This window comes from Corvus hawaiiensis, chromosome Z (genome assembly GCF_020740725.1).
Source record: "Corvus hawaiiensis isolate bCorHaw1 chromosome Z, bCorHaw1.pri.cur, whole genome shotgun sequence".
NCBI lineage: Eukaryota > Metazoa > Chordata > Aves > Passeriformes > Corvidae > Corvus > Corvus hawaiiensis.
The window spans coordinates 11,211,132-11,235,677 of record NC_063255.1 but is presented as its reverse complement, the minus strand read 5'-3'; the positions used below and the strand labels follow the sequence as shown (position 1 = coordinate 11,235,677).

General features: G+C 39.5%; 1 protein-coding gene across 1 annotated transcript; it reads left to right on the top strand.

Annotated features, from left to right (window-relative positions):
* The first annotated feature begins 246 nt into the window (after nt 1–246).
* C7 (complement C7) lies at nt 247–23,815 on the top strand. Its single transcript, XM_048292665.1, has 18 exons — nt 247–441; nt 735–790; nt 1,489–1,564; nt 2,492–2,633; nt 3,434–3,575; nt 4,349–4,487; nt 5,148–5,270; nt 6,435–6,678; nt 7,324–7,437; nt 7,864–8,030; nt 9,036–9,264; nt 9,844–10,015; nt 10,383–10,470; nt 11,693–11,825; nt 12,609–12,800; nt 14,967–15,063; nt 19,986–20,170; nt 22,120–23,815. Exons 1-18 carry the CDS (start codon nt 436–438, stop codon nt 22,305–22,307), a joined length of 2,493 nt encoding a protein of 830 aa, XP_048148622.1. The 5' UTR covers nt 247–435; the 3' UTR covers nt 22,308–23,815.
* The last annotated feature ends 731 nt before the right edge of the window (nt 23,816–24,546 follow it).

The window sequence follows — 24,546 nt, the reverse complement described above, 5'->3', positions numbered from 1 at the left end:
CTAGAGCACCTCTTCCTGCTGCAGCTGTGAATTCAGCTGTGGTGTAGTGTATGTGGCCTGGGATTTCTCAAAAGTCTTGTTCAGGGGAAAGAAACTATGAGAGAGAAGATAAGGAAAAGATGATTCTTCTTTCAGTAAGTGCTCACAATTTTCTGCCAGCCCTAGTTAATATATCCAAGCCTTGATTTATATGTCTTAAAAATACTGAGCAGCTCCCAAAGCAGGCTGCGTCCCTAGAGAGGACTAGATGGGTTAAGGTTAAAATTCCTTGGCAATATTCACCCCTTTTAAGGAAAGAACAGCAGAATAGCAAGGCAGAGCGAGAAGAGATGAACAGCAGCAGACAGACTGACTGACTCCTTTGGCATCCAAATTGAAAATGCTGGAAGTGCATTTTCCCTGGTAATTGCTGTATATCTGAGTATTTTGTCTAACATGAAGGTAAGACAATTGCTTACTTAATTTGTACTGATGAAGTGAATATGGAAAGTGCAGTGAAATATTAATTTATATGGAGAAATAGCTGAAAAAAGTAATTGGACAGCATTGCAAGAAAGAAGAAAAATAAAAAATGAGAACTTGCACAACAAAGCTGAGAAAATCAGTGTGACATTCTCCTTTTGTTTCTTAAGCTGACTAGTGTATAGATTGCAGAAACCTTGAACAACTGCATGAGCTTAAAAAGGGACGAAAAAGCAGAAAAGCAAAGTAAATTTGCTTTTACTTCTTTTCAGGTGCTGGGGATTTTTCTGTTGCTGGAAGTTTCAGGATTCTTTCCCATTTTTTCCAGGTGAAAATTTATTTAATAAATTACATGCTGAAGGTTAAGCATGTATAATTGTGGTGCGTGATGTGGGACAGAGCTTCAAGGGGTCATCAAGTATATTTCCTGGGAGAAATACACATTGTTCGGTGTCAGCTCTGCCACTGCCACCAGTGGGGACAGCAGTGGGACATTATGTTGTCCTTTAACTTCTACCCAGAGGACTCAGCCAGCCCTGGGGAAGAGAGCGCACAGTGGTGGTGTGAGGCACAGCAACCCATGTCTGTGAAACAGCCCAGCTTACCCCAAGCCAGCCCCAGTCCCAGGGACAGGTCGAACCCCCGATGCCTCCCATGGAAACTGGCAGTTCTTTTGGTGCTGATCTTTAGGCTAGCTGTGTGTGTCTAGTTTCTTCTTTTCGATGGCCAGAAAGCCCAAGCTGGGACTGATTTCATTCTTGCACATGAAAAGCTAATACAAGTGGCTTTAAACCTGGTCATACCTCTAATTATTATTGAAGATCTGCTTTGCCTTTTAGGAAAGTTTTGCACTCATGGTTATGGATGGCAATCCCTGATGATCTTCCTTTCTCTTTTCCTTTGGATTTTTTTTTTTTGTTTTTGTTTGTTTTTGTTTGTTTCTGTTTGTTTCTGTTTGTTTGGGTTTTTTTTGTTTCGTTTTTGGGTTTGGGTTTTTTTGCAATGCAAAAACCAATACTGGAGCAGCCCTTCATCTCCTGTCCATTGCCGCTGGAATTCTTTTGGCCCTTGGTCGGAGTGCAATGGCTGTACTCAAAAACAGGTATAGATGGACACATCTTTTCTGTATTCATAACCTCATAAGCATATACTTTTTTCTCCAGTAATTAACAAGCCACTCTATCATTAAAACCCCAAATCAGGTGTCAGACAAAAGCCCCAGCAGAACAAGAAGGCTGAAGACCAAAGAACTAAGAAGATAAATCCTCCAGTCTGTCCCAATATGTTTCCTTTCAAAGCTATGATGCTCATGTTTTAAAATAATTTGTGCTCTCTTTATTTTGGTGATAGTTTCAAAAAGCTCAGCTGAACTGTCTGGTAAACACAGATATTCCTTCACCGATGCTGGTTTGTGCCAATTTCACTGATGTTTCATTAGTGGCATCATGTCACAAGGGAAGAAAACTTGGTTGCAAAGTATTACCTTCAATGAAAAGAAGTTGGTGATTTTTACACTGCAACTTTATTGATGTGCAAGATGCTTTTGATTTTCCTTCTCATTTACTTTGATGTTATATCAATTAAGGAGGGATTAGTCAAAATTAAAGATGTTCCATGAGACAGTGCTTACTTTTTTTAGAAACAAGATCTAGCCCACTTGATGTAAGATTTTATCATCCTCCTTAATGACATTGTTTACTTTGAAGAACTTAAGTTCATATCAGGCATGGTTAGTCCTATTAAAAATGCAAAAAAACTCACCTAAATTTCTTAGCAGCTTTCTCTTGCCTTCAATTACATATTAGATTTTTGAACAAACCAAGACAAGCTCATGAACCAGTTTAAAGACCTTGTAGATAAAAGACTTGTCTATTAACTTGAGAGTTTGCTACCATATTATGGTAATACCAGGTGTGGTTGTTCTTAGAAAAAATAGTGAATGTCTAGAGTAGTAGCATTGTCTTCACAGTAGCAAACTATTCTGGCTTTGCATCAGGATTTTCTAAGATCTCCTTTGATTTGCATTCAGATTAGGAGACGGACAGTGGCAGTTTATGGCCAGTATGGAGGAAACCCGTGCTCTGGAGATGCCTTTGAAACAAGACCATGCACCCCCAGAAGGGGATGCCCAACGGAAGATGGCTGTGGTGATCGGTTCAGGTGTTTCTCAGGTACCACCCAAGACCAGTTTCAATATTTTCTGGTCATGAAGTTAAGAAAATAACCTTGTTATCTTTCAACTTTAGTAAATGGGCAATGTATTTGCAGAATTCTTGATCTACAGATGAATTTGACTTAGGTGAATGTTTCCTTTGTTTCCAGCCTCGATTATGCATGTTTTTAATTTCATCTGGAGTATTGAAGAGCATTGAAGATAATATGCTGTAGCCCTGGTACCCTCTCTAACTCATTCTGCCTTACTCGTTTGCCCCAGCGAAGAGGTTTTTTCATTATAAGAAGGTAGTTAAGGAATGCAACCTTAGATTGATGTCTCAAAGCTGTTCTAGGCTATTTCCAAACATGAAATGACCTGGATCATGGAAACTAATGCTCCATAAAATGCATCCAAGCGGCTCCCATTACCTTCACAGAAGAGCATATTATCTCGTAGATAGGCATTTATCACAAAGGACCATGATGAACATGTTTTGGTGCTACTAGAGAGAAAATCATAGTTAATCACAAGTGATTGGGTCAAAGGGTGAAAGCTTAGGAAATAGATCTAGAAGTCAACTGTTTCACTGATATATCATAAGCCTTGAATGGCTATGGCTCTCTTGAGTGTGCTGTGCACTATTTCTTTATGTCCACATTTAATGTTCCACAAGGCCACATGGGCACAGGCTGTTCATCATGGGAGTGAATATGCTAATTAATGTAGTAGATTAATAGGACCTCTGCTTTGATTTTAGGTGATCTATTTTTAAACTAACAAACACTTCTTTCCTGATGCATGTTTGTTCTGATTTAGGTCAGTGCATTAGCAGATCCCTAGTGTGCAATGGCGATCAGGACTGTGAGGAGGATGGTGCAGATGAAGATCGATGTGAAGAGAAGAGAACTGTATGTGATATTGACAAAACGCCTCTGAATTCAGAACTCACAGGAGCAGGGTAATGCTCTGTGCTGGGCTCAGTAGTACCAAAAGCACTTATATTTTGATGTGTTTGCAAGTTCTGGGTGTACAGGTAGATTTCCTGGGCTTATGGTAAAACATCCCATATGCAAGTGTTCAGTACAACTGCTTCCACCAAGCCAGTGGTTCAGTGCAGGATGAACAGGTCCTTTGACTTGAAGCACGGAATAAAGCTTTCAGTCTTTTGTTCCTGCTGTTGAAAGACAGCTATTAAGATATGAAATCAAGTTTCAACTAGTAACACGATCTTCAGCATGGAAAAAATGAGCCAGCAATGCTCATTCTTTTTGTTCATTGCTGTTGCATTTAGCACTCTAGATTCACATGGATTTCTGTTTATAAATCCCAACTGCAACCTGGCGAAATAATTAAGTTTCTGTGGTGTTGCTTTATCACTTGTTATGTAATATACTTCCGATATAATAAAACCCCCCACATTTTGAAACACATGCCCTGTTTTTTCTGTGTGGCAGCAGTTGTTCAAACAATAAAACTTAAAATCACTTGAGATAGATATGAATGTCTTAATCTATAGAGATAACGACGTGTTAATTTTTGTTGACAAGTAAGACCAACATTTCACTTTCAATGTTGTAACATGCTGTGCATACTGCAGTTCTGCATGTATAGAAATCTATCAGGTGATAACCCCTTGGTTAAATCAGCCTGTGATCATGATTTGCAGATGCAGCACTCAGTTATAATGGCTCTGTCATCTTTGTCTTAATGGCATATTTTTTCTTCTTGTAGCTTTGATATTATTATTGGTGAGACTAAAGGAAGAGTCATTCATACAAAAAGCTTTGGAGGGCAATGCAGAAAGGTCTTTAGCGGCGATAGGAGAGAATACTACAGGCTGAGTGAAAGTGTTCTCGCTTACAATTTTCAGGTATGTTTCCATTAAGCATAGCTTTGTATTTACGTCAGGATTCAAACTGGGAGAATGATACAAAGCTTACAGGGGCCCTTGGCAGGTACACTTCCCTAAACACAGCTCACTGACACCTGTACCTTCTCTGCAGTTGCTTATTATTTTGAAATACAAATTGGTGTATGTCTTGCTGAAATAAAAAGTAAAAAAAAGATTAATTCCTTAGATGTGATTTCTAAATCTCTCAGTTAGACTGAATGTAAAGCTAATCTCCTTAGCATAAGCAGTGGCCTGAAGCACCCTAAGAAATGCTTTGGGGGTGAAATACAGGGCTTTGACTTGCTTTGTGTAGATGTTCCAGAGATGTTTTGTTTGAAGTCACTGTCTCAGTGATTTGGTTTTTCTCACATTTATCAAAAGCATGCCAAACAATCCATAATGTACTTTACTTCATAGCATAAATACTTGAGAGATATATATATGTATATATCTATGAATGAATGCATTTCCAAGTTTTTCTGATAGTGTGCAGTGCTTTTTATGAAATCTAAAATGGATTCAGCCTGAAAAACATACCAACTTATTTTGCATCAGTAAGGCCTTGCTCTACTCTGTAAGTTATCATTTTTAAATCCTACACAAAGCTCTTCATTCAGACGTCTATCTTTCACCTTCTAGGTTAAAGTTCAGAATGATTTCAGTTATGAGTTTTTCAACAGCACCTGGTCTTATATGAAACGCATAGATAGGTATGAAAATTCAAACAGATACGAACACACACAGAATGAAAATCTGCAAAAGGTATGTATAACTTGTCACTATAGCTTAATATTTTGCATAAATATTTTCATCATTTTATTAATGTATTTTTGTAGTGAGATGAAAATGTTTATTTTATAAAGACATTTTTGGCACAAAGTACATGACAGTAAATATCCCATAAAACCTTTAAAAAGAGATCACTGGTTTGTTTATCAATCCAGAAGAGTTGGCTGCTGTTTCTTCTTCTTCTGCCTTACCTATTTAGTAGTAATTTATTTATTTACTATCTGTTTTTCTCCCTATTTAAGGGAGAAATCATTGGCTTCTTGTCATAATTGATTCATCTTTTTTTTTTTTTTCCAAGTGGTTTATTGTCCCCCTTTTTTTTTCTGCTACCTTTTGGTCAGTATCTTGGAGCAAAAAGATTGAAATAATTCTGTGGTTAAAATTAACTTATTTTATAATGCATTTTCCATTAGTAGAACTCCATTAAGAGAGATACCTGGTGTCTTTAACAGCCAGGATGTCACAGTGGTTATGCCTTTAACTTATTTTAAAAGGAACATTAGATGAACAATTTGAGCGTAATTTTCTATTATGAAGTACAACCTCTATCTTACAGCAAATAAAATCAAGTAAAAAATGTATGCATTTTATGCCACCCAAGCAGACACTAACAATGACATATTTTGAGACTCAGCATAACCAAGTTCAAAAGCACCTTTGAGAGTCAGAAGTGAACAGTATTGTATAGGGATATCCGATTTTATAATTAAGCAGCATCCTCAAAATGGCTAGAGCCCATTACAGCAAAAGGCTTACCTAGACAAAACAGTGCAAAGAACAAGTGTACTGCCTGTGATTTTCTTTCAGTCGAAGCTTGTTAACCTTCTTCTGCCAGGCTTCTGATTCTGAAAGCCACCATTAGCTTTGAAGAGTGATATTCTCCTTTCTACCTTGTCCTTATGCTAGTTTTTAAGTACACAGGAGGAAAAGAAAGATGTTGCAGCAATTATAAATAAAGGTCCAACCATATTTCATGACTTCAGGGTGTTCTTTTTGCATTTACTGTGTTGCTTAGACGTATCTAACAGCTCTGTAAAGCTGTTGGTTAGTTGCCAACAGAATGTGTGTGCCATCTGGCTATTAGGAGCCATTCAGGTAGTGACATGGAGCATGACTGATGGCTTTTCCTTCCCCCAGAGTAAGCAGCTGATGGTTGTTGAGAACAGTGTGGAAGTTGCTCAGTTTATTAACAACCGCCCAGACTTTCTCACTCTTGCGGAGCCTTTCTGGAAGGAGCTGTTCAACCTTCCAGTTGTCTACGAGTACAGCGTCTACCGAAGACTTATTGAACACTTTGGGACACACTTCTTACAGTCTGGGTCTCTGGGAGGACATTACAAAGTTATTTTTTATATGGATACTGACAAAATGAAAGCAGAAGGTAGAGTACTAGACTATTTGTTGCAGAAAGCAAAGTCAGTAATCAAGAATAAAGATTTATATGCATGTTTTTCCAGCCAATGTCTAAAATCAAGTAACAGACTTATAGAAGTTGCCACATTCTCTTCATGGGCAAAAGAAAGAAGACTATAAAACGTGCTGAAACCATGGCATTTAATTCTAGATCCATGTTTGTGACCTGCAGTGCTCTGGGTAGCAAAAATTTGATAGTCAGTTTAGGACCTTCTCAGGCTAAACTTGAATATAAATCTCAAACAGTAATAAAGCTTAAAGGTTACATGGAGATGAAGGTTGGGTAAAAAACTGTGTAAACCAGAAGAAATTCCAAACAGAACAAACATCAGAGTGGTGCTTATAATGGCAATCAGTTGGAGCAGTGCTGTAAGGGACTGCTGAGAAAATAAATGATGCTGTAAACTGTTCCCAAATACACCTCACACCTCTGTGCCTTCATCCATAAGCTTCAGCAATGTGTGGATCTTCCCACAGCACACAAATCCTAGTTAGTTACCTTCTAATTTAAGTGTAGTACTTCATGACCTCTCTAGCCAGAGGGAAACTTGGAAATGAATCCAACAAACTTTCTGTGTACAGTATTGTTAATGGATGGATGGATTATATGCAGGTGTCAGCATAACAGACTTGTACAAGTGTACCTCATCAGGCTGGAATGCACTCATTGTGAGAAAGAAGAAAAAGGAATGCACCAAACTAGATGAACTTCTACTGACTTCTTCAGGTAAATGTTCGAAAGCGACTCACACAGTTGTCATGTATCCATCTGTCATCTCATCCTAAATAGCTGTCAAAATGAGGAGCAGGTGCTGATAACTTAGTTGAATTCTGTCCTAACATGCTGAACCCAGACATCAAGTGTCTGGCTTAAAAGGCTCTCCAGCAGTTGTCAGTTATTGCTAATGCTTTCCCACTAAATAGCACTTTCCTGGACACCCTAAGTTAGAGCTGCCAAGACACCTGCAAAAACAGATACCTCCTATATATGACCAGTGCAGGAGCTCTTGATCCAGGCACAGGGGCTTGGTTGAACTGTACCAGTGAGTTCTTTCACTACTTGCTAACAGAGTTTTTGTGTATACTGTTTCTATTTCCATTTGTAAACATAGCAATGCCTATACTTTGTGTATTTCCTATCCTGAATCTGCAGGAAGCAGTGGTAATAAAATTAAAGGAGACCCTTATATTGAAGGAGGAAGCCCAGGTGCTGTTGCTGGCCTTAGTTATCTAGACCTGGATAATCCTGCTGGGAACAGTCGGATGTACACCTTGTGGGCTGCATCAGTGACAGACTATCCCAGAGTAATTAAAAAAAAGGTAAGGCTATTTTCCTGAAGCAGAGGTGAGCAGATGGGATCACCTCAAGGGGAAAAATTACTAAGCTACAGCTGGTGATTAATCATACCATGGTCTACACTCATTTTGTTTTCATATCATTTTGTAAAAAAGGAAAATACTCAGGAAGAAAGTGCTGCAAAGCCAGTACGATCAGGTGCATCAGAAATCTAAGTCCATTGACAGGTCAATACCAGCCGTCAGTGAATTTAGTGGAGTTCTGGTTAGGAATAGAGGGTCACATTAGCACTGGAGAAAGACCAGATTTGAGGTAGCCCCTTTCCTGAAACGCATATGTCTGTGTGGCTTCCACTTCACTTGCCAACTTCTGCATATCCCTTTTATCTCTCCACCTCCACTCTGCACCCAGAAGTTTAACATAACTGGAGATTCTCCAGCTCAGACACTTCAGAGCTGGGCATGGCTCTATTCACTGCTACCTTGTCTATGTCCCTTTTGGGAACTGCCCACATAAACAAGAATGGTATAAATCTCAAATATTTCTATTAGGAAGTTTTCAGCTAAATGTAAAAGCATACAATATCATGAAATAGTCAATTTAAAGGCAAAATATTTTCAATTTTTGTTACCTTTGATCACTGTTCAGTTAAATGCCATAGTGGGCTCTTTAAAATGTCCTTTTTTTTATGCTGGGAACAGCTGGGTGAGAATTCAGGTTACTGTACATTAGAGGTCTGTGTTGTACTTTTATGTCAACTGTATTCTCATAGCTCAAATATGTTTAAACGTGACTGATATACCAGTAGCTTTAAAGGATGCTTTTACGCAGAACTGCCTTTTCATAAAAAGGCTAATATTAAATACTAACATAAGATTTTAGCTAATTAGCAAATTACAGCAACTAATGTGCTAACTCCCATGTGCAGAAGCATATGTCACAAATTATTTTGCGTGATGAAATGTGCTTATAAACTCTTATATTCCAATCATAACTATTTAATATGCTTGTTTCCCTACTCTGTGTAGCTAACACCGTTGTATGAGCTGGTAAAGGAAGTGCCCTGTTCCTCAGTCAAAAAGCATTACCTAAAACAAGCCATTGAAGAATATATGGCTGAAAATGATCCCTGCAAATGTCAGCCTTGCCAGAACGGTGGTGAGACGGCTGTGGAAGGAACACAGTGTGTGTGTTACTGCAAGCCTTACACCTTTGGAGCAGCTTGTGAGCTGGGAGCTCTCGTGCAAGATCAGCCAGGTCAGCACTCTTTAAAGCTGGGAGTTTAGAAGTGGCAAAATGTTCTCTCCTGCTTCCAGAGTCTGTCTGTCACACTGCATACCCGTGCAGTGGCTGCTAGGGTGAGATATCACTGCAAACAAACAGCATGGGGTGGGTCATGCCAAGCCTGAGTCTTTGTTTAGCATGTCTAAACAGTCCTTAGCAAAGGGCTCATTTTATTATCAGTGTTAAATACAGTGGACAATACTAACTGCTTAATGCAACCATCTGTAAGTAAGTAAGTACATATCCTAAATTAATTGTCAATGATTTCAAAAATTTTACTTTTTAATTTTGTAGTTAGTAGTAGGTGATAGCTGGTTTTATGTTCTCTCATGATCTGATAATATATAGCCTCTGTTAAACTGTGTAAAAGTTGGAGGAAGATGGAAGATTAGATTATTGCAATCTGGAATTTTCTATAAGGGCACAGTTGGGGTCATCACTAACTTTGAACAGCCTGTGCCTTTAAACCACTCAAAGAAAATGGTTTAAAGAGAGAGTGGTTTAAGGAGAGTGGTTTTTGCATTAAACTAAATATTCCCAAATGTTGCACAGGTGTTGTTGATGGACAGTGGAGCTGCTGGTCTTCCTGGAGTCCTTGTTCAGCGGGAAGGAAATCTAGGAGTCGAACCTGCAACAACCCATCCCCGCGTGGTGGTGGGAAGGCCTGCCTGGGAGAGCAGCATGAAAGCAGAGCATGCGAAGATGAAGAGTTGCAGCATCTTCGGTAAGCAATAAAAAACACTTGGGGCACAACTGCTGAAAGATTTAAAATTTTTTTTCAGAGGGGTGCATAAACTATCGAATTCAAGGAGATCACTTACTGAGCTTTAATATTTAAGTTGAAAGAAAATGAAATTCAGAAACTGCGAATGTCATACAAGATAAGGCTAGAAAATGAGGTAGAAGCCAGTAAACTTGACAGCATTCTATTTACTGCTCTCTTGGATAAGCTAGCAGTGCCTGATTTCAATATAATCATGATGTAAATGTATGCATAATAGTCTTGAAAATGGGCTTCACTGAGAGGTGTAGCATTTTGAAAGGAAAGAAGACTAAATTCAAACTAAACTGTACTTTTGTTTGCTTCATAGCTTGATTGAACCACACTGTTTTGATTTATCCATAAATCCTACAGAATTTTGTTCACCTCCTCCTCTCTTAGAAAATGGATTTGTTCAAGTAAGTTATTTCTATTGCTCTGTTATCTGTTCTATCCCTACCTGCAATGTCTTTTGTATTGTTAATATAGATGTTCACTTGCAAATTTGTATTTCTCTTGGTAAGCTTACTATATAGCAGCTCTTGCAGCATTTTTCACTGTACATGACAGTATCCAAAACTTGATACTAAAAATTGGATAAAACCAAAAAAGCCCCACCTCCAAAACCAGAAAAAACTCTTTGCTTTTCTGGACCATGGTACCTACAGAGAAAAGTCATCTACTTTTCCTTTATTCCATATATGTATTAAAAATTTGCTGAGCCACATGGATTACATATAAAATCACAGCAAACTAGAGAGAAAAAATGCTCAGTCATCCAGGAAGTCCATAACAAAATTATAAACAGATTTTAGGAATCTTCTCTCTGTAACTCACTATTCTACTTTCTTGTTCCCTGGTGAAACGAAGTCCTGGTAACATACTTGGGTCACCACAGCTTAGGCCTATTTAACGAGGGGAACTAAATTCCTCCCTTGGAGGAATGGATTATGCCTTCTTCATGTTATCAGGCTGTCATAAGTCTCTTTGCTCAATAAATAGATAAAAGGATTAGTTAAAAATCCATTAGTTGCCTCTGCACAACTGCAACCTGAGGAAAAATCCAAAATTTTGCCCTTCCTCTTTTGCTAGTGATTTTTTTTTTTTTTGGTAATGAGTAGTTGTCTCCTATATTGATATTTTTGGTTCACAGACCAAAGGTAATCCTGAAATTCATGGAGTAGTCTTAATTTTTCATAAGATCTCTCCTTAGAAGACAGTAGGATATAAAATGAGAAAAACCTGTGTTTTCAAGTCCATCATGTTAACTTTTAGAAATCTGATAACATGCCGTCCTAAATATTGGCAAAGCCATATACTCTCCACTGCTCTCCCCACAGCCCAAGGCTGTTCAAGATCTTATCCTGCCCTGCTAATGCTTGATAACAGCCATATTTGCAGTTTGTTTATACACCATCAAGAGAGCACTAACTAGAGTTTCATGCCCCTTTTGATCACATTTAGTGACTTTATAACCAGGATTGCCCCCAATATTCCAGACTCTCTGATCAGTGCATTGTAGAGTAGCAATAATACTTCTCACTCTCCTCAGCTACCGAGTTCTGGAATCCAAGGGAATTCAGTGCTGCTGGTAGTTCTTATATTTTATATCCAAAATTTCACCTGTTTATTGTCTTTCAGAATGCTGAAAACTCCTACCCTGTTGGGAAAAGCATTGTTTATGCATGCAAACATGGATATTCTCTTGTTGGTGAACCTGTTGCTAAGTGTGGCAGTAATTTACAGTGGCAAGTTGGAGAGAGATATTGCCAGGGTATGTCTAACTGATTCTTGTTTTGAAATACAATTCCACTGCTGAATTCCAGTGGACCATCTCAGAACATTTGCTTTTCAACTACAATGGGGGAAAAGATACACCTGTATTTCTTAGTTCCCTAGACATAATCAGGTCTAAATTTACTTTTATTGTGAATCCAGATGTTGTAATGCTGAAGTAGAAACACACCCATAAAGTCTAGTTTTAAGGAAGGCTGAAACTGAGGGAGACTAAATTCCAGCCCAGGACTTACTTTCTGTGGAAACAAACATTGTTGCTTACTTCAGTGCTAGGGCTATATGCAAGAACCATGAGAATTTTCAGCACTGCAGTTCAACAGGATCCTTTCCTCCTTGCAGGCAGGACTGACTGCCCACAAATGCCACTCCACGCTGTTTAAAGGCCATCCCCTTGTGTACCAGAACATGGTCTCCCTGTATGGGAGACCCCTGTAGGGTTCCATATGTATGATGTCCCTCTACTAGGAAGCTATTGCCTAGTAGGGGACCCTGAACAGAAACATGAGTCCTAAGGACAGGAAAGCCCTCATACAGCTAGAGCTGCACCTGCAGGCAGTAGGAGAAGATACTGTGATGGTGTCCTTAGTTTTGCATGTTTGACTGGTGTGATGAGTTAATATCCTGACTGGTATGTTTCTGCAGGAATGTCAGCTAACCTCACCATTCCATTTGATAAGCAGTTTTGGAAAAGATAAAATACATGACTGCTTTATGTAATCTACTGATTTACTGTAGCTATCTCAAATGCTTCAATCCATAGAAACTGCATGTCTCCTGCCTGACCTGGAGGGGGGTTTGCAAGGAGAGCCATGGAAACCTGTGTACGAGATCGGTGAGAGAATAGCTCTGTCTTGTCCACACAGCATGCACTTGGAAGGGGCACACTCCATTTTGTGTGAGCCCAGCCTCAAGTGGTCTCCTGATGTGAAGACTATCCAGTGCAAAAGACCAGGTAAGCCACTGCAGTCCTCAAGTACAATGCAGGAGTTTCTCTCCTGGAGATTCTTTCCAACTAAGCTTTATATAGTTTAGATATAGACAGAGCTATTGCTGAGACAGTGATAGAGAAGCCATACTCACATCACCAGCAAGAAGCACAGAAAACATGGGGGTGTGTTTTCTGTGGTCTGTTCAAACAAAATGCCTGAAGGCATTTCATTGAAGTTTTGTTAAGGCTTTTTGCTTCCCACTTCCCTATTGCTATCGAGTGTTGTCACTATTTTAAGAGATTGCCTGGGATTTATGCTGTCTCTTCTGCCACCCGAATATGTTTCACTTTTCACATGCTGTATAACACCACCACCATATGAACTACACCTTAAGAGTTTTCTATCTAGAAACTGTTCAGTGCACCAGAGCCTCTTGTGACAGAGAAAGACAGGTCTGGGTGACTCCTTTTGCTGATCTGGCAGTCAGACAGCTGATACGAAATAAATATCCAGGAACTGGAAGCAATGGGAAAATGCTGCTTTAAGTTCATGATGTTGGCTGTTTAAGCTCTGGTTTGATACGGGCAGGCAGTGGCAGAAAGGGAATGGGCTATAGCTTTGAGCAAGTCTGTCTAAGTCATCTTTTCCAACTGTGGAAGACAAACAAGAACTGCTCTTGAGCACTGCTGTGATGCTGATCAGTGACACAGAGGCACCCAAGCAGCTTGTACTTCAAGCCTGCTACATCTTCTCCTGAGGTCCCAGATGTTCTTGTACACCTGGGGGGACCCTTGACTGGGGACGACAGCCACTGCTGCGGGAGACTAGGCACATCTCCTGCATTTCTTGTCTGTCCTGTCCTTATCAGCCAATTCTGCTGACATTGCCTCACCTGCAGAAAGAGGAAGGTGACAGTCAGGCTTAGACTTTAAAAGGCAACAGTCCTGTGAGATTCCTGGTGTGAATCATCTGCTGTCATAAACACATCAACAGGAAGTGTAGTGATTTTGGAAGGAAGAGCATAGCTGTACATAAATGACTCGCTGCTGCTAAACTGCCAGAGTAGCAGTGCTGAACTGCTGTTAGCAGTTACTTAGGCTTAGCCTTAGTGACTGATTTTCATTTGGTTTTTTGGTTCTTTTGCTAACATCATGTTCTCAAATTCCAGAAATAATTGGGAAGTTTCAAATTCTCCCTTCAGAAAGAAAGAAACAGCTTGTGCTTGGCTGTATGGGAGCATTATATTAGTATAAACAATAAAAGGACAACATTTGGATTAGTAACAGTTAAACACTCGAGTATAAGATAAGAAGGGTAAAAATTATGAAGATAAGTATACACAGACACAGTGGCATACATATGTTTAGATGGGAGTATTTAGTCACTATGCAGCCAACTACTGAAGAGATGAAGAAAATGCAGTCATTTTTGGTGGAAATTTCCCCTCTGAATCTTTAAGGGAGATACTTTTTTAAGAAAGGCAACAATCTAGAGTACTAAATTTTCATGTTAGCAAACACAATCTAAAAAAAAAAAAAAAAATCAGGATTAAACCTCCTCAGAAATGGTGTCCATATGGATTTAGCAAAGTCTTGCTGTTAACATGCTACAAAAACCTACAGAGATGTTTAGCAAAATTTAGAGTACAACTCTCTGCTTAAAGAATGGTACATCTGCAAGGATGAAAATTTCCCAAGAATTACCATTATTTTCATTTTAAAGTTGTTACAAAGTGAGGATTGGTGATGGAACTCATAGTTTTCATTATCATCAGTGTAAAAAGATATTTGGGTTACATAGGGGTTTGGATCCTTAGCTTTTTTAGCGAAAGCAGTGAAGTCAATGACTCTGAAAGCTAATGACAAAACTGTTCCCAGCTATGATTCAGCAGTGCTAAATTTGGCAGAAACAAATAACTGCTTCAGAAATGAGATGAATGTTTAAGCTTTAACATAGTACCTGTCTCTTTCCATATGTCTGGTGACCCATGGATAAATTACTGAACAGTAACTTTGCAAAGGGTCATATCTTTTTAATACTGTTGATTACTTCCCTGTAACTTTTAATGACCATGTAGGATGTGACTTTATCATGACTGTGTAATTCAGTGCCTTTTAAACTCAACTGATAATTTCAGAGTAGACCCTTGTTTTTCTGATCCTTGATATCACTGTGTTCTTCTATTTCAGTGCCCAGTGTGAAACCAGAAGTGACAGAGCCTAAATGTCAGCCATGGGAGAAAGTACATCAGTCACAATGTGTGTGCAAAATGCCCTATGAGTGTGGGTAAGTGCAGGCTCAATTTGGCAATTAGATTCTCACTTTATTCAAGACCAATTATATTTCCTAAGTCTTCAGTCCATGACAGAGGAGAAAGCTTTACTTTTATGAGAAGGAGACGTTGTACTTGGTTTGCTTTACAGCTCAATCAGTGTCCTGTTCATCACTTACCTGCCTTGTCAGAACTGTCAGTGGGTTTTAGCAGTGATGGAATTTGTTGGATGACAGAAGGTGAAGGCATAATTTCACTTGATCTGTGAAGTAGATGGAAAAAAATAAAATTATATTTTCAAGATTTAGAGGACTGAGAAAAAGTTAAAACAGAGGCCCTTGGGACACAAACCATCAAAGCAATAAGCTAGTGAAATAAAGCAGATTTCTTTTTACTGCTGAGAGACGAGGGGGTTATGAAAGGCACAGTAATCTAATTTCATCTCATATTTACACAGCAGTTTTCATAGACCAGTCACATCACTTTTCCTGGCCTCATAACTTGCAGATTAGAGTTTGCTATTTCCTGTTTTATCTAAGCCTCTATTCTGCAATAAGCAATGCAGAAGAAATAATGTAAAGAAATGAGTAAGTCTCTCAGTTCCTTGCGAAACACAAAAGTAAGAGAACCAAAACAGGAGTAACAGTGGAAGACACTTGAGACCAAATGGCACTGATGACCAGATGTGCCAAAGAGCTCAGCACTCCAGCATCTGGGCTGGTTTGCATAGACTGGATGACATCTCCTGTCAAGTCACTCCTATTAAGTGGGTGTGAGCTCTAGATATGAAATCTGGCCAGGTTTATGTGACTGAGCTGAGTAGTTTGGAAGCTTCAGGATAACAGACCAAATTTGTCTTACCCATGTGTAGTAGGAGGAAGAAACTTTGATGTTGTCTCAAGTGATTTCAAGATAGCAGAACTTTCCATGGAGCATGTGTACTTTCCAGAGGGCACATAGACCAAGAATGCTCTGATTTTAAGAGCATGGTGACTCTGATTTTAAGACAAAATTAGCACTCTTTGAACACCTCAAAATTAAAATTGGTGAGCTTAGTTCAGATGCAGATACACTGGGTAGCTCCCTAGGGTCTGAGGCCATTGTCTTGCATACAAAGGTAAGTGCCAGGTTGGTAATAATTCTGCAATCTAAAACGATTCCTATCCTTAAACACCTAAATATTTTACATAGCCTGGTCCTGCTCTTTTTCTCTTGATACTGTACTGTATCTTACTCTTGATACTTACTCTTGATGGCTGTAAACCCAGTTCTGGTTTATGTATGTGTTGAGGTCAGTTACACAGAATACAAGGGGAGTCACAGAGCTAGGGAAGGCCTCGGGCAGAGTCACAATAACCTTGGAAGTTAAATGAACTACATTTAGTTATGCATTGAAGCTTCATTTGTAATTAATCTACTACTCCCGTGTTTCTATTTTCTATAATTATCTTCACAATGGCAAGAATATAGATATCCATCATTCCTTTTACCTGATGCCATTGTTTCACTGTTTTGAAATAATGCCTCTAATGATGGAAGGGTAAATCATAAGCTGTCAAAGCAGACTAATCTTCCAGCCTGTTAAGGCTATAGGAGTAAAGCATGTAAGCAGATCTTGGTCCGATCCCTCCTCAAAGAGCAGAATTAACTTGCTTTGTTGTGGCAGTGACTTTGAACAGCAGCCTCTTCTTTGAAGAGAGCTTGGAGCAAGAAGAGTTCATGTGGGAATTCAGGAACTCCATGGTTTCAGGCCTATCCTCCATCCTTTCACTTTCCAAGAGACTAGCAACAGAGACTGCCCAGAACAGCACAAGAACCCTAGAACTGGCTGGTAATTTGTCCCTCATGGATGCCTTAGGCTGCATCTGTCCTCATCAGTGACAGCAAGGGAATGATCCCCGGCACCAGAGCTGCTAAATTGCTATAGCAGTTCCTGGTAGACCTCTGACAAGGACCAATTCCTGGATAATTCCCAGGCACAGCTCAGGAGTGACTAAGATCAGAGACCATTCTAGTCTGATGCAGCCCCCATCTTCTGAGGAAAGAGGGACACCACTGATCTGTGTAAATTGTCCCCAGCACATGGAAGGGGCCAGAGTACAGTGTGTTAATACAGATGTAACCTCAGCCTCCGGTAGCTAAGAACTATCTCCACAGTGAAACATGAGATTTGATAATTTTTAAGTACTATCCCCTCTTTTTTTTCTCCAAATTTATTTGCATAGCATCTATGTCTCTCCTGAGAGTTCTTGGGCTGTGTTATATTAAAACTTCTCATCTCAAATATAGTTCCAGGAAGTTAAAATCATTCCTAGCATGATGGATTTTTCACTTCACCAGAAGTTTCCTACCTCTTATTGCAGGTGAAAGGGAGAGAAGGTATTTATGGACTTAACAGATATTAATTAATTTCTCAAAATATGTGCTTTAGTAAAATATTGTTCTTGTTCTTAACCTTATTTTTTCAGGTAAAAAGTATTGAATTTCTCACATTCACTTTACACAAGGATTATTCCTTGTCTCAAATAATTTTTATTGCACTGTTGGGATGTTGCCAGCCCTGGGAAATATACTTTCTCAGCAATGAGTGCAAATTATTAATTTCTCTTATGAGTGCAGATTCTCCATCCTTTTTCTTACGCATCTTAATATGTTGATTTCCACTGTCTTTCTTCTGCTGACCCAGCTATAGCAAATATGTAAACCACTCTCAAGATAGTATGAGGCATTGAACTCTAGTGAGAGTTTGGCAACATGGTCCATGAACTCCTGGGCTCAAACTTTGGCAGCTGGTTAAATTAGCTCCCTTTCCTCTATTGGGTGTTGCTAATGTGGTGCAAAGCAGACAGATTCTTGAAAAGGTCTGATCTTAATATTTTTAGGTAAATTAAGCTATCTTCTCTGCAAGATTTTGACCTTAAGACTCAGATATTGAGATTTATCACCTAGGCAAGTAAAGAAGACATCTGAACAATTTTAAATATAATTTAGAAATTTAATTACAGATTAGTTGCTTTCCCCGGAACACACTTTGTTCTTTAAAATTCAAGATGATGTATAAACAGGGAGTTTTTCTTATACTTCTGTCTGTAAATATAACTTTCACATAAAAATCAGAGCTCCACTACTTAGGGGCTGTGCAGCCAGATGACCAAACAGTATAATGCATACAAGTGGACCTGTTTCCTTTATCAGGTGCCTGGTGGTATTTTGACCCAGCACAGCAGTTAAGGGACCTGTTGTGGTTGAGGATGCTAACTTAAGTGGGAGATACAATACAATTAATAAAAATATTTGGGCACAGGTAGATACGCCAAACTTTTCAGGCTCAGCTAATGAAGTCCACACAGTATTTTAAATACCTTAAAGATGCACTATGTTACAGGTATCTTAAAATATCAGTAAAGCCAGCTCTTTTAAATGGCTTCAAAATCATCTTTCTAAGAACCATTCCCAAAACTTGGAGAAGGCTCTTTTCGCTGGTGCCTTATTTATAGATCAAAACCCACTTCCTAATTCAAAGGGAAAAAAGAAAAAAAAGAAAACGAAAAAAGAAAAAAAAAAAAAGGAAAGAAAAGTTACCTTAATGCTTCGACATTAAGTCAGCGAGGTTTGAGTTATGGCCTTCTTACTAGACTTCCATCTTCCAAATTCCTCTTCCCTTCTCCTACAGGGGTTACCCTCTCCTTCAGTCAGCCTCATGAAGCTCATTAGGGCCATTTGCCTCTACCTCATAAGCCTCTTCTCCCCACCAAACACCTCTTTAGCTGAGGTTGATTTTCAGAACTGGCCTATTAGACACCAAAAGTTTCAGTGTGAATGTTTGTGAGCTCAAAATGAGGTGCTGTGCTGAAAATTAGGCTAAGAGGCTGAATTTCAAAGCTCTTCATCACCTGGGAGCCTATCTCTGCTCTCTGGTACCCTATGAAGCCCCTTACCCATGTCTGTAAAGTGCATCCAGGAGAGCACAGGCATGCTCTGCTCCAGATAGTCACTCTTTTGTTCATTCCACACAAATGCTGCTGATTGCATTGAGAAAAAGTGGAGAAGCTAGGAGTTCGAGATTAAAACTCAGAAGTAATGGAAAGGGGTTTTTTTCTTCCCCTCCTACACTTGGAACATGAAACACAAATAATGACAACTTCCTGGAATTGAAGTAATGGAAGGGTTTTATTCCTCCCCTCTTACACTTTAGACCATGAAGCACAAATGATGGCAACTTCCTGGAACTGTCCCCAAAGCAAACACCATTTAAGGTTGTCCAAGAATTGTTATTACGAGTTTTAAAAGCTCATTTATGTGGGTGTTAAAGCTCTCTCCGTATTTCAAGAAATAAGCAATTTTTCTGGGTAATTTTTTTTCATAAAATTTCTGTGGATATGTATGTGTGTTTCCAGAAATATCTTGGTTTCTGATGGTCAGTCATAAGGTATTATTTAGTAAAAGCTGAGCATTTTAAAGGACAGCAGAATAAAAATCTTAAAGTATATTTGAACACCTTAAAATTAAGAAATACTTATAAAATATTTTAATATATGTACATGTTTGTATATGTCATATATGTATAAGAAGTGTTTTCTGTATATGTACTTATATTCATGCATGTGTCATAAATTAGAGAATAATTGAGATCTGAAATATTTTTAACTAAAGTCTCTCTCACTGCTGCTGAGGACAATGGCAAAAAGACAGTAATATCCCTGTCCTTCAGATGGGACAGATCTTGACTCGGCTGAGGTGCAGCATCCTGTGGAAAAGGAAGAAGTCTGGACTGTCCACATGTCTGTGTCCTGATTTCTTTGCTGCACTCAGGATGTACCTAAACAAACAGAGAAGTTGGAACTGGACTCTGAGTGTTTTCCACTCCCTCAGCTCTTTTTAAGAGTTACCAAGATAATGCACATTTAAATAGTGCAATTACTGCTTTTGTTTTCAGTCCTTCCCTGGACGCCTGTGCTACAGATCAAAGAACCAAGAGAAACACGCCTTTAACTGTATGCAAGATGCATGCCTTGGAGTGCATGGGCAGAAAATACTCTCTGACTGATGCAGAAAACTGCAAAATACCCCAGGCAGCTGAAATACCATGCGGATCATGCCGTTCATGGGAAAAATGCAATGGTAAGAGATTCTTCACAATTGTAAGCAAAATTGTTCATATAACTAAAAGGAAATCTTTATCCTCAGTTACACATCAGCAGTTGGGCAATTGGTCTGTCCTGGTACGGCAGCTACAGTCCCTCCCAGAAGTACCAGGCACTGCTAAGCTGGCTCAAACCATCATCCAGTGTTTGGTGTCCAAACATGGCAGGAATCTTTAACCCTGGAAAAGAAAACCCTGCAGGATATTGTAACAAAATGTGCTATATGCAGGGAAAGCTTATTCCTAGTCCCTGTTAATCATCCTTTTGGTCCACTTTCTCCTTTGGGTGAAAACCCTGCCCTACTCTTTTTCACTGTATCTACCTGTTTAGATTCCTTAAAACAGCAATTGCAGGAATCCTTACTGCCTGCAGGAGTAACTAATCCTTTCCTGAAATTTGCCAAGCAGTCTCCGCAGCAGGATCCTGTGGTTACGAATTAAAAATCTTACTGTATGCTAGCTAGGAAAGCCACTTACTGTTGTACTTCACTGTCTATGCCCAGTTTCTCATATAATGATTAAAGGTGAGGTCTCTTCCCTCAGAGGAAATAATTCCTGTTTTTTGTAACCTGTCTGCAGTGGAAGTTTTCAAATTCCCTGATTTATTTTCCTTAAGTGTCTTACACTACATTGCATTTAATGGAGGGTTGCCAGGAATGGGAAGATGGAAGTAATAAATTCGGGTTTTAGAAGTGCCCAAGCTAGAGGCACAGTTACTGTCATAATTTGAAAATAAAAAGGATTACTAGATAGGAGTTCATCTGTTTTGTCTAGCTGGGTTGAACAGAAAAAATAATAACAACAACAACAAGAAAAAATCAAAACTGTCTGGAGCTTTAGCAAAGACAAACACAGGCAAAAAAAAATGCATACAACACCAAAAAAAGACACAGTTATGAAAATTAAATATCAGGTGGAATCTTCTTACCTGATTGTCACTGATACATTTACACACATTATTTATAGGGGTAGATCCTTTGATCTTCATGAAACTGTCTTTATGAAAATATAGATACCACTTGTAAGGGTTTGCATGATCAGTTTGTTAGTGTTCAAAGACAGATTTCTCATCTTACAAGTTATCTGAGCTCTAGAGTAGTAGATATATGGACCAGTTCAAGCAGTAACATCAGAGAAGCCTTTGAGTACAGCATCTGAGGCACCTTAAACAAGTTTTTACCACAAGCACAATCAACCTCTCCAAGCAGAGGAAGCCCCAGCAGTGCATGATTTGTTTCCACTTCTAGTTTTTTCACTGAGCCTGAATGTCAGCTAATGTTACTGAAAGAATTAGGGAATTAGGTTAGGGAAATAATGATAGAATTACAGAACTCTTTGGGTTGGAAGGGACCTGTAAAGATCCTCTAGTCCAACCCCCCTGCAATCACCCAGGGCATCTTCAGCTAGACCAGGTTGCTCAGAGCCCCATCCAAGCTGGTCTTGAATGTTTCCAGGGATGGGGCATTCACCATCTCTCTGGCCAACCTGATCCTGTGTTTCACCACCTTCATCCTAACAAATTCTTCTTCATATCTAGTCCAAATATGGTCTCCTTTAGATTAAAACCATTACCCCTTGTCCTAGCATTGCAAGCCCTATTGAAATGTCTGTCCCTATTTTTCCTATAAGCCCACTTTAGGTACTGGAAGGTGCTGTAAGGTCTCCCCAAAGCCTTCTCTTATCCAGGCTGAACAACCCCAACTCTCTCAGTCAGTCTCTGTAGGAGAGGTGCTCCAGCCCTCTGATCATCTTTGTGTTTGCCTGAGATTCTGCTCCAACTGGTCCATGTCTTTCTTGTGAAAGCTGAGCACACTCCAGAAAATTGCTTTCAGTCTTATAGTTTTCCTGGAAACATTTTAGTCTGTGTGGGTTTTTTTTGACGACTTGGATGCTATCCTGAGTGTTTTTCCTCTGTGCTTTTGTTTAGTGGCATCCAGCATCTGTGTTTGTGATGAAGATGGGCTGTGTGAGGAGGGAGGTGTCCAGGTCTGTGTTGAAGTGAGTGGCTCTGGTGCTCGTCGGACCATGACCGAGTGCGAGGTTGGGCTGCTCAGGTGCCGCGGGGAGACTGTCACCCTTGTCAGCATCAGGCCCTGCGACACGCAGAGTAAATAAGATATGTTACACTTTAGTTTGCTTATTGCTGGGGGATATGTCAAAATGTGTCAGCTCTTGGGCAGGACATACTTTGAACCTTGCTCTGCCAAATGTGAGCTCTGCTGTGAAATCCACTGCAGCTGATGAGACTGTGCATCTGGTCAGCTCTGAATCAAGGCCTGAGGCTCTTCATTAGACAGAGATGCACTTGCCACTACTGCTCACAGCAGAGCTCTTGCTTAGGCACCAGCCTTACCACCGGCAGATTTACTTCATATTTCCATCAGAATTAAAAAAATATTGCTGAAGTGCAATTGCCAAAATAGCTATTATAGTGATGGATTACCATGTCTGACATCATAAATATGTTTTTCTTAAAGCCACAGAAACATATGCTTGCACTGAGTAGATTTAGATTAGCAAAACATACAGACTCAGCTTTACAGTGGAAGAGGTATGATTCTTCTCTTTTAATAAAACAGCTTCTTTCTACCATGCACTACTCAGTTGAGCAAACAGTCTGCACACAACTGAACCTGTTGTTGAGCCTGATGCACTTAAAGGTCAAAACAATGTGCATTAGTAGTAATGCGACATTAAAGCAATGAGAATACATCTATGCTTGCAGCTTCTCATATACAGAACCACTTCATGAAAAATCACCATTTTACATTGTCATTATTATTATTATTGTGAGCTACACTTGTAAGCACAGGTAACTCAGTTGCATTTGTCACATGTATTTATGTTTGTGCCAAGACTGGTTTCCTTAAAGGCCGTTGCACTAAGAGGGCTTCTGCCTTAGCAAAACTTTCTCAAAGGCAGCTATTAGGGAAAACACATCTTTACAGCAATGAAGACATTCTGCATGCAGTCCCCTTGGAGATACCATTGGATAATCTTCAAAGACTATTCCTGAATAAAAGAAGTCTCCTACACTCTTTCCTCACATAGCTAAGCATTCTCTCTGGCATAGCTGGGCAGTGACATCTTTGCTTACATATTGCAAGTCCATTCTGGTAGCCATGCTGGCAGTCCCATCCCTTCTGACTATTCTTGGATGCAAACAAGGGCAAAGGGCTGGATAGCAAGTGGGTGTTCAGCCAAGTGCAGTACTACCAGCATGTATGATATGTATGTATGCTTTTACAGCAACAGATTTTATTTCTGTCAGTAATATAGTAAGATTAAATATCTCTTTTGATTATCATGTTTCTACTAGTAGTGTTCTTGCATAAACCTTACCCTCAGGTGGAAAAGCTTTGCTTTCTGTGATGCTGGCAATAAGGAGTAAGCCAGAACAAGAGTGGCTTTCCTTGGAGTCTCTCTCTGTGGGGGTAGCCATGTTGGAGGGGAAGGTTGTCACACACTAACTGAAAGGATCTCCTGACATTTATGACCATTATGCTGTCTGGAAAATAGTGGTGGGTGGTGGGGTTTGGGTTTTTTTCCTTTTTGAGCAAATAATAAATTTTTGTGAATGGCACACAGATGAAAACAAGTAGAATAAAATCCAAATAAATTTATCAGCTATTTTCTCTTTATTATTTGCCCCGGAGTAGCAGGTAATAGTTTGTAGAGCACCCAGATGTTTGTTTACTTGATTAGTCTTAAGTCTCTTGTCTACAATTTCTAACCTTTTTCTTGTGGCATTTGGCACAACATGTGATTGGACCATGAGTCCACTGGGTAACAATAGCTTCTACAGCTGCTGAAGGCAAGAAAAAAATCACCTGGAAATTTCCTGATAGATAGCACAGAAATAATAGTGACTTGGTGATTCATGTCTTCAAACATAGGGAAATGTGGAAAACCAGCACAGAGCCTCAAGAAATGTTGAGAATTCCTGTTCCAAGAAATAATAAAGTTACCTGATAATCATCTCAATACATCAGCAGGAACAGCTCTCTGTGTCCATAAAATAAATTAGTCTGAGATAAGGCAGCCAAAATATTAATGAAGGCTGCATTTCAGATGCTTCATTCAGTCCCTGACATCTCTATTTATCTGACCCATCTAAATCTTTGCAAAGATCCTTTTTGTCTCCTTTTTCTTTCTAAGTACCCACTCCATCTTTTCCCCTCCTACTTCTCAGCCCAGTCAGCTCCTTCTCTGTAGACTCCTCACAGACACATTCCCTCCTCCTGCCAGTCTGCAGGTGTCCAGCAAGGATCTGCTCCCCTTCCTGCTGTGATACCACACTCCTTTCCCTGCCTGACTTGTGAATTCCCTGCCCCATTAGGGGCGTTTCAGTTTC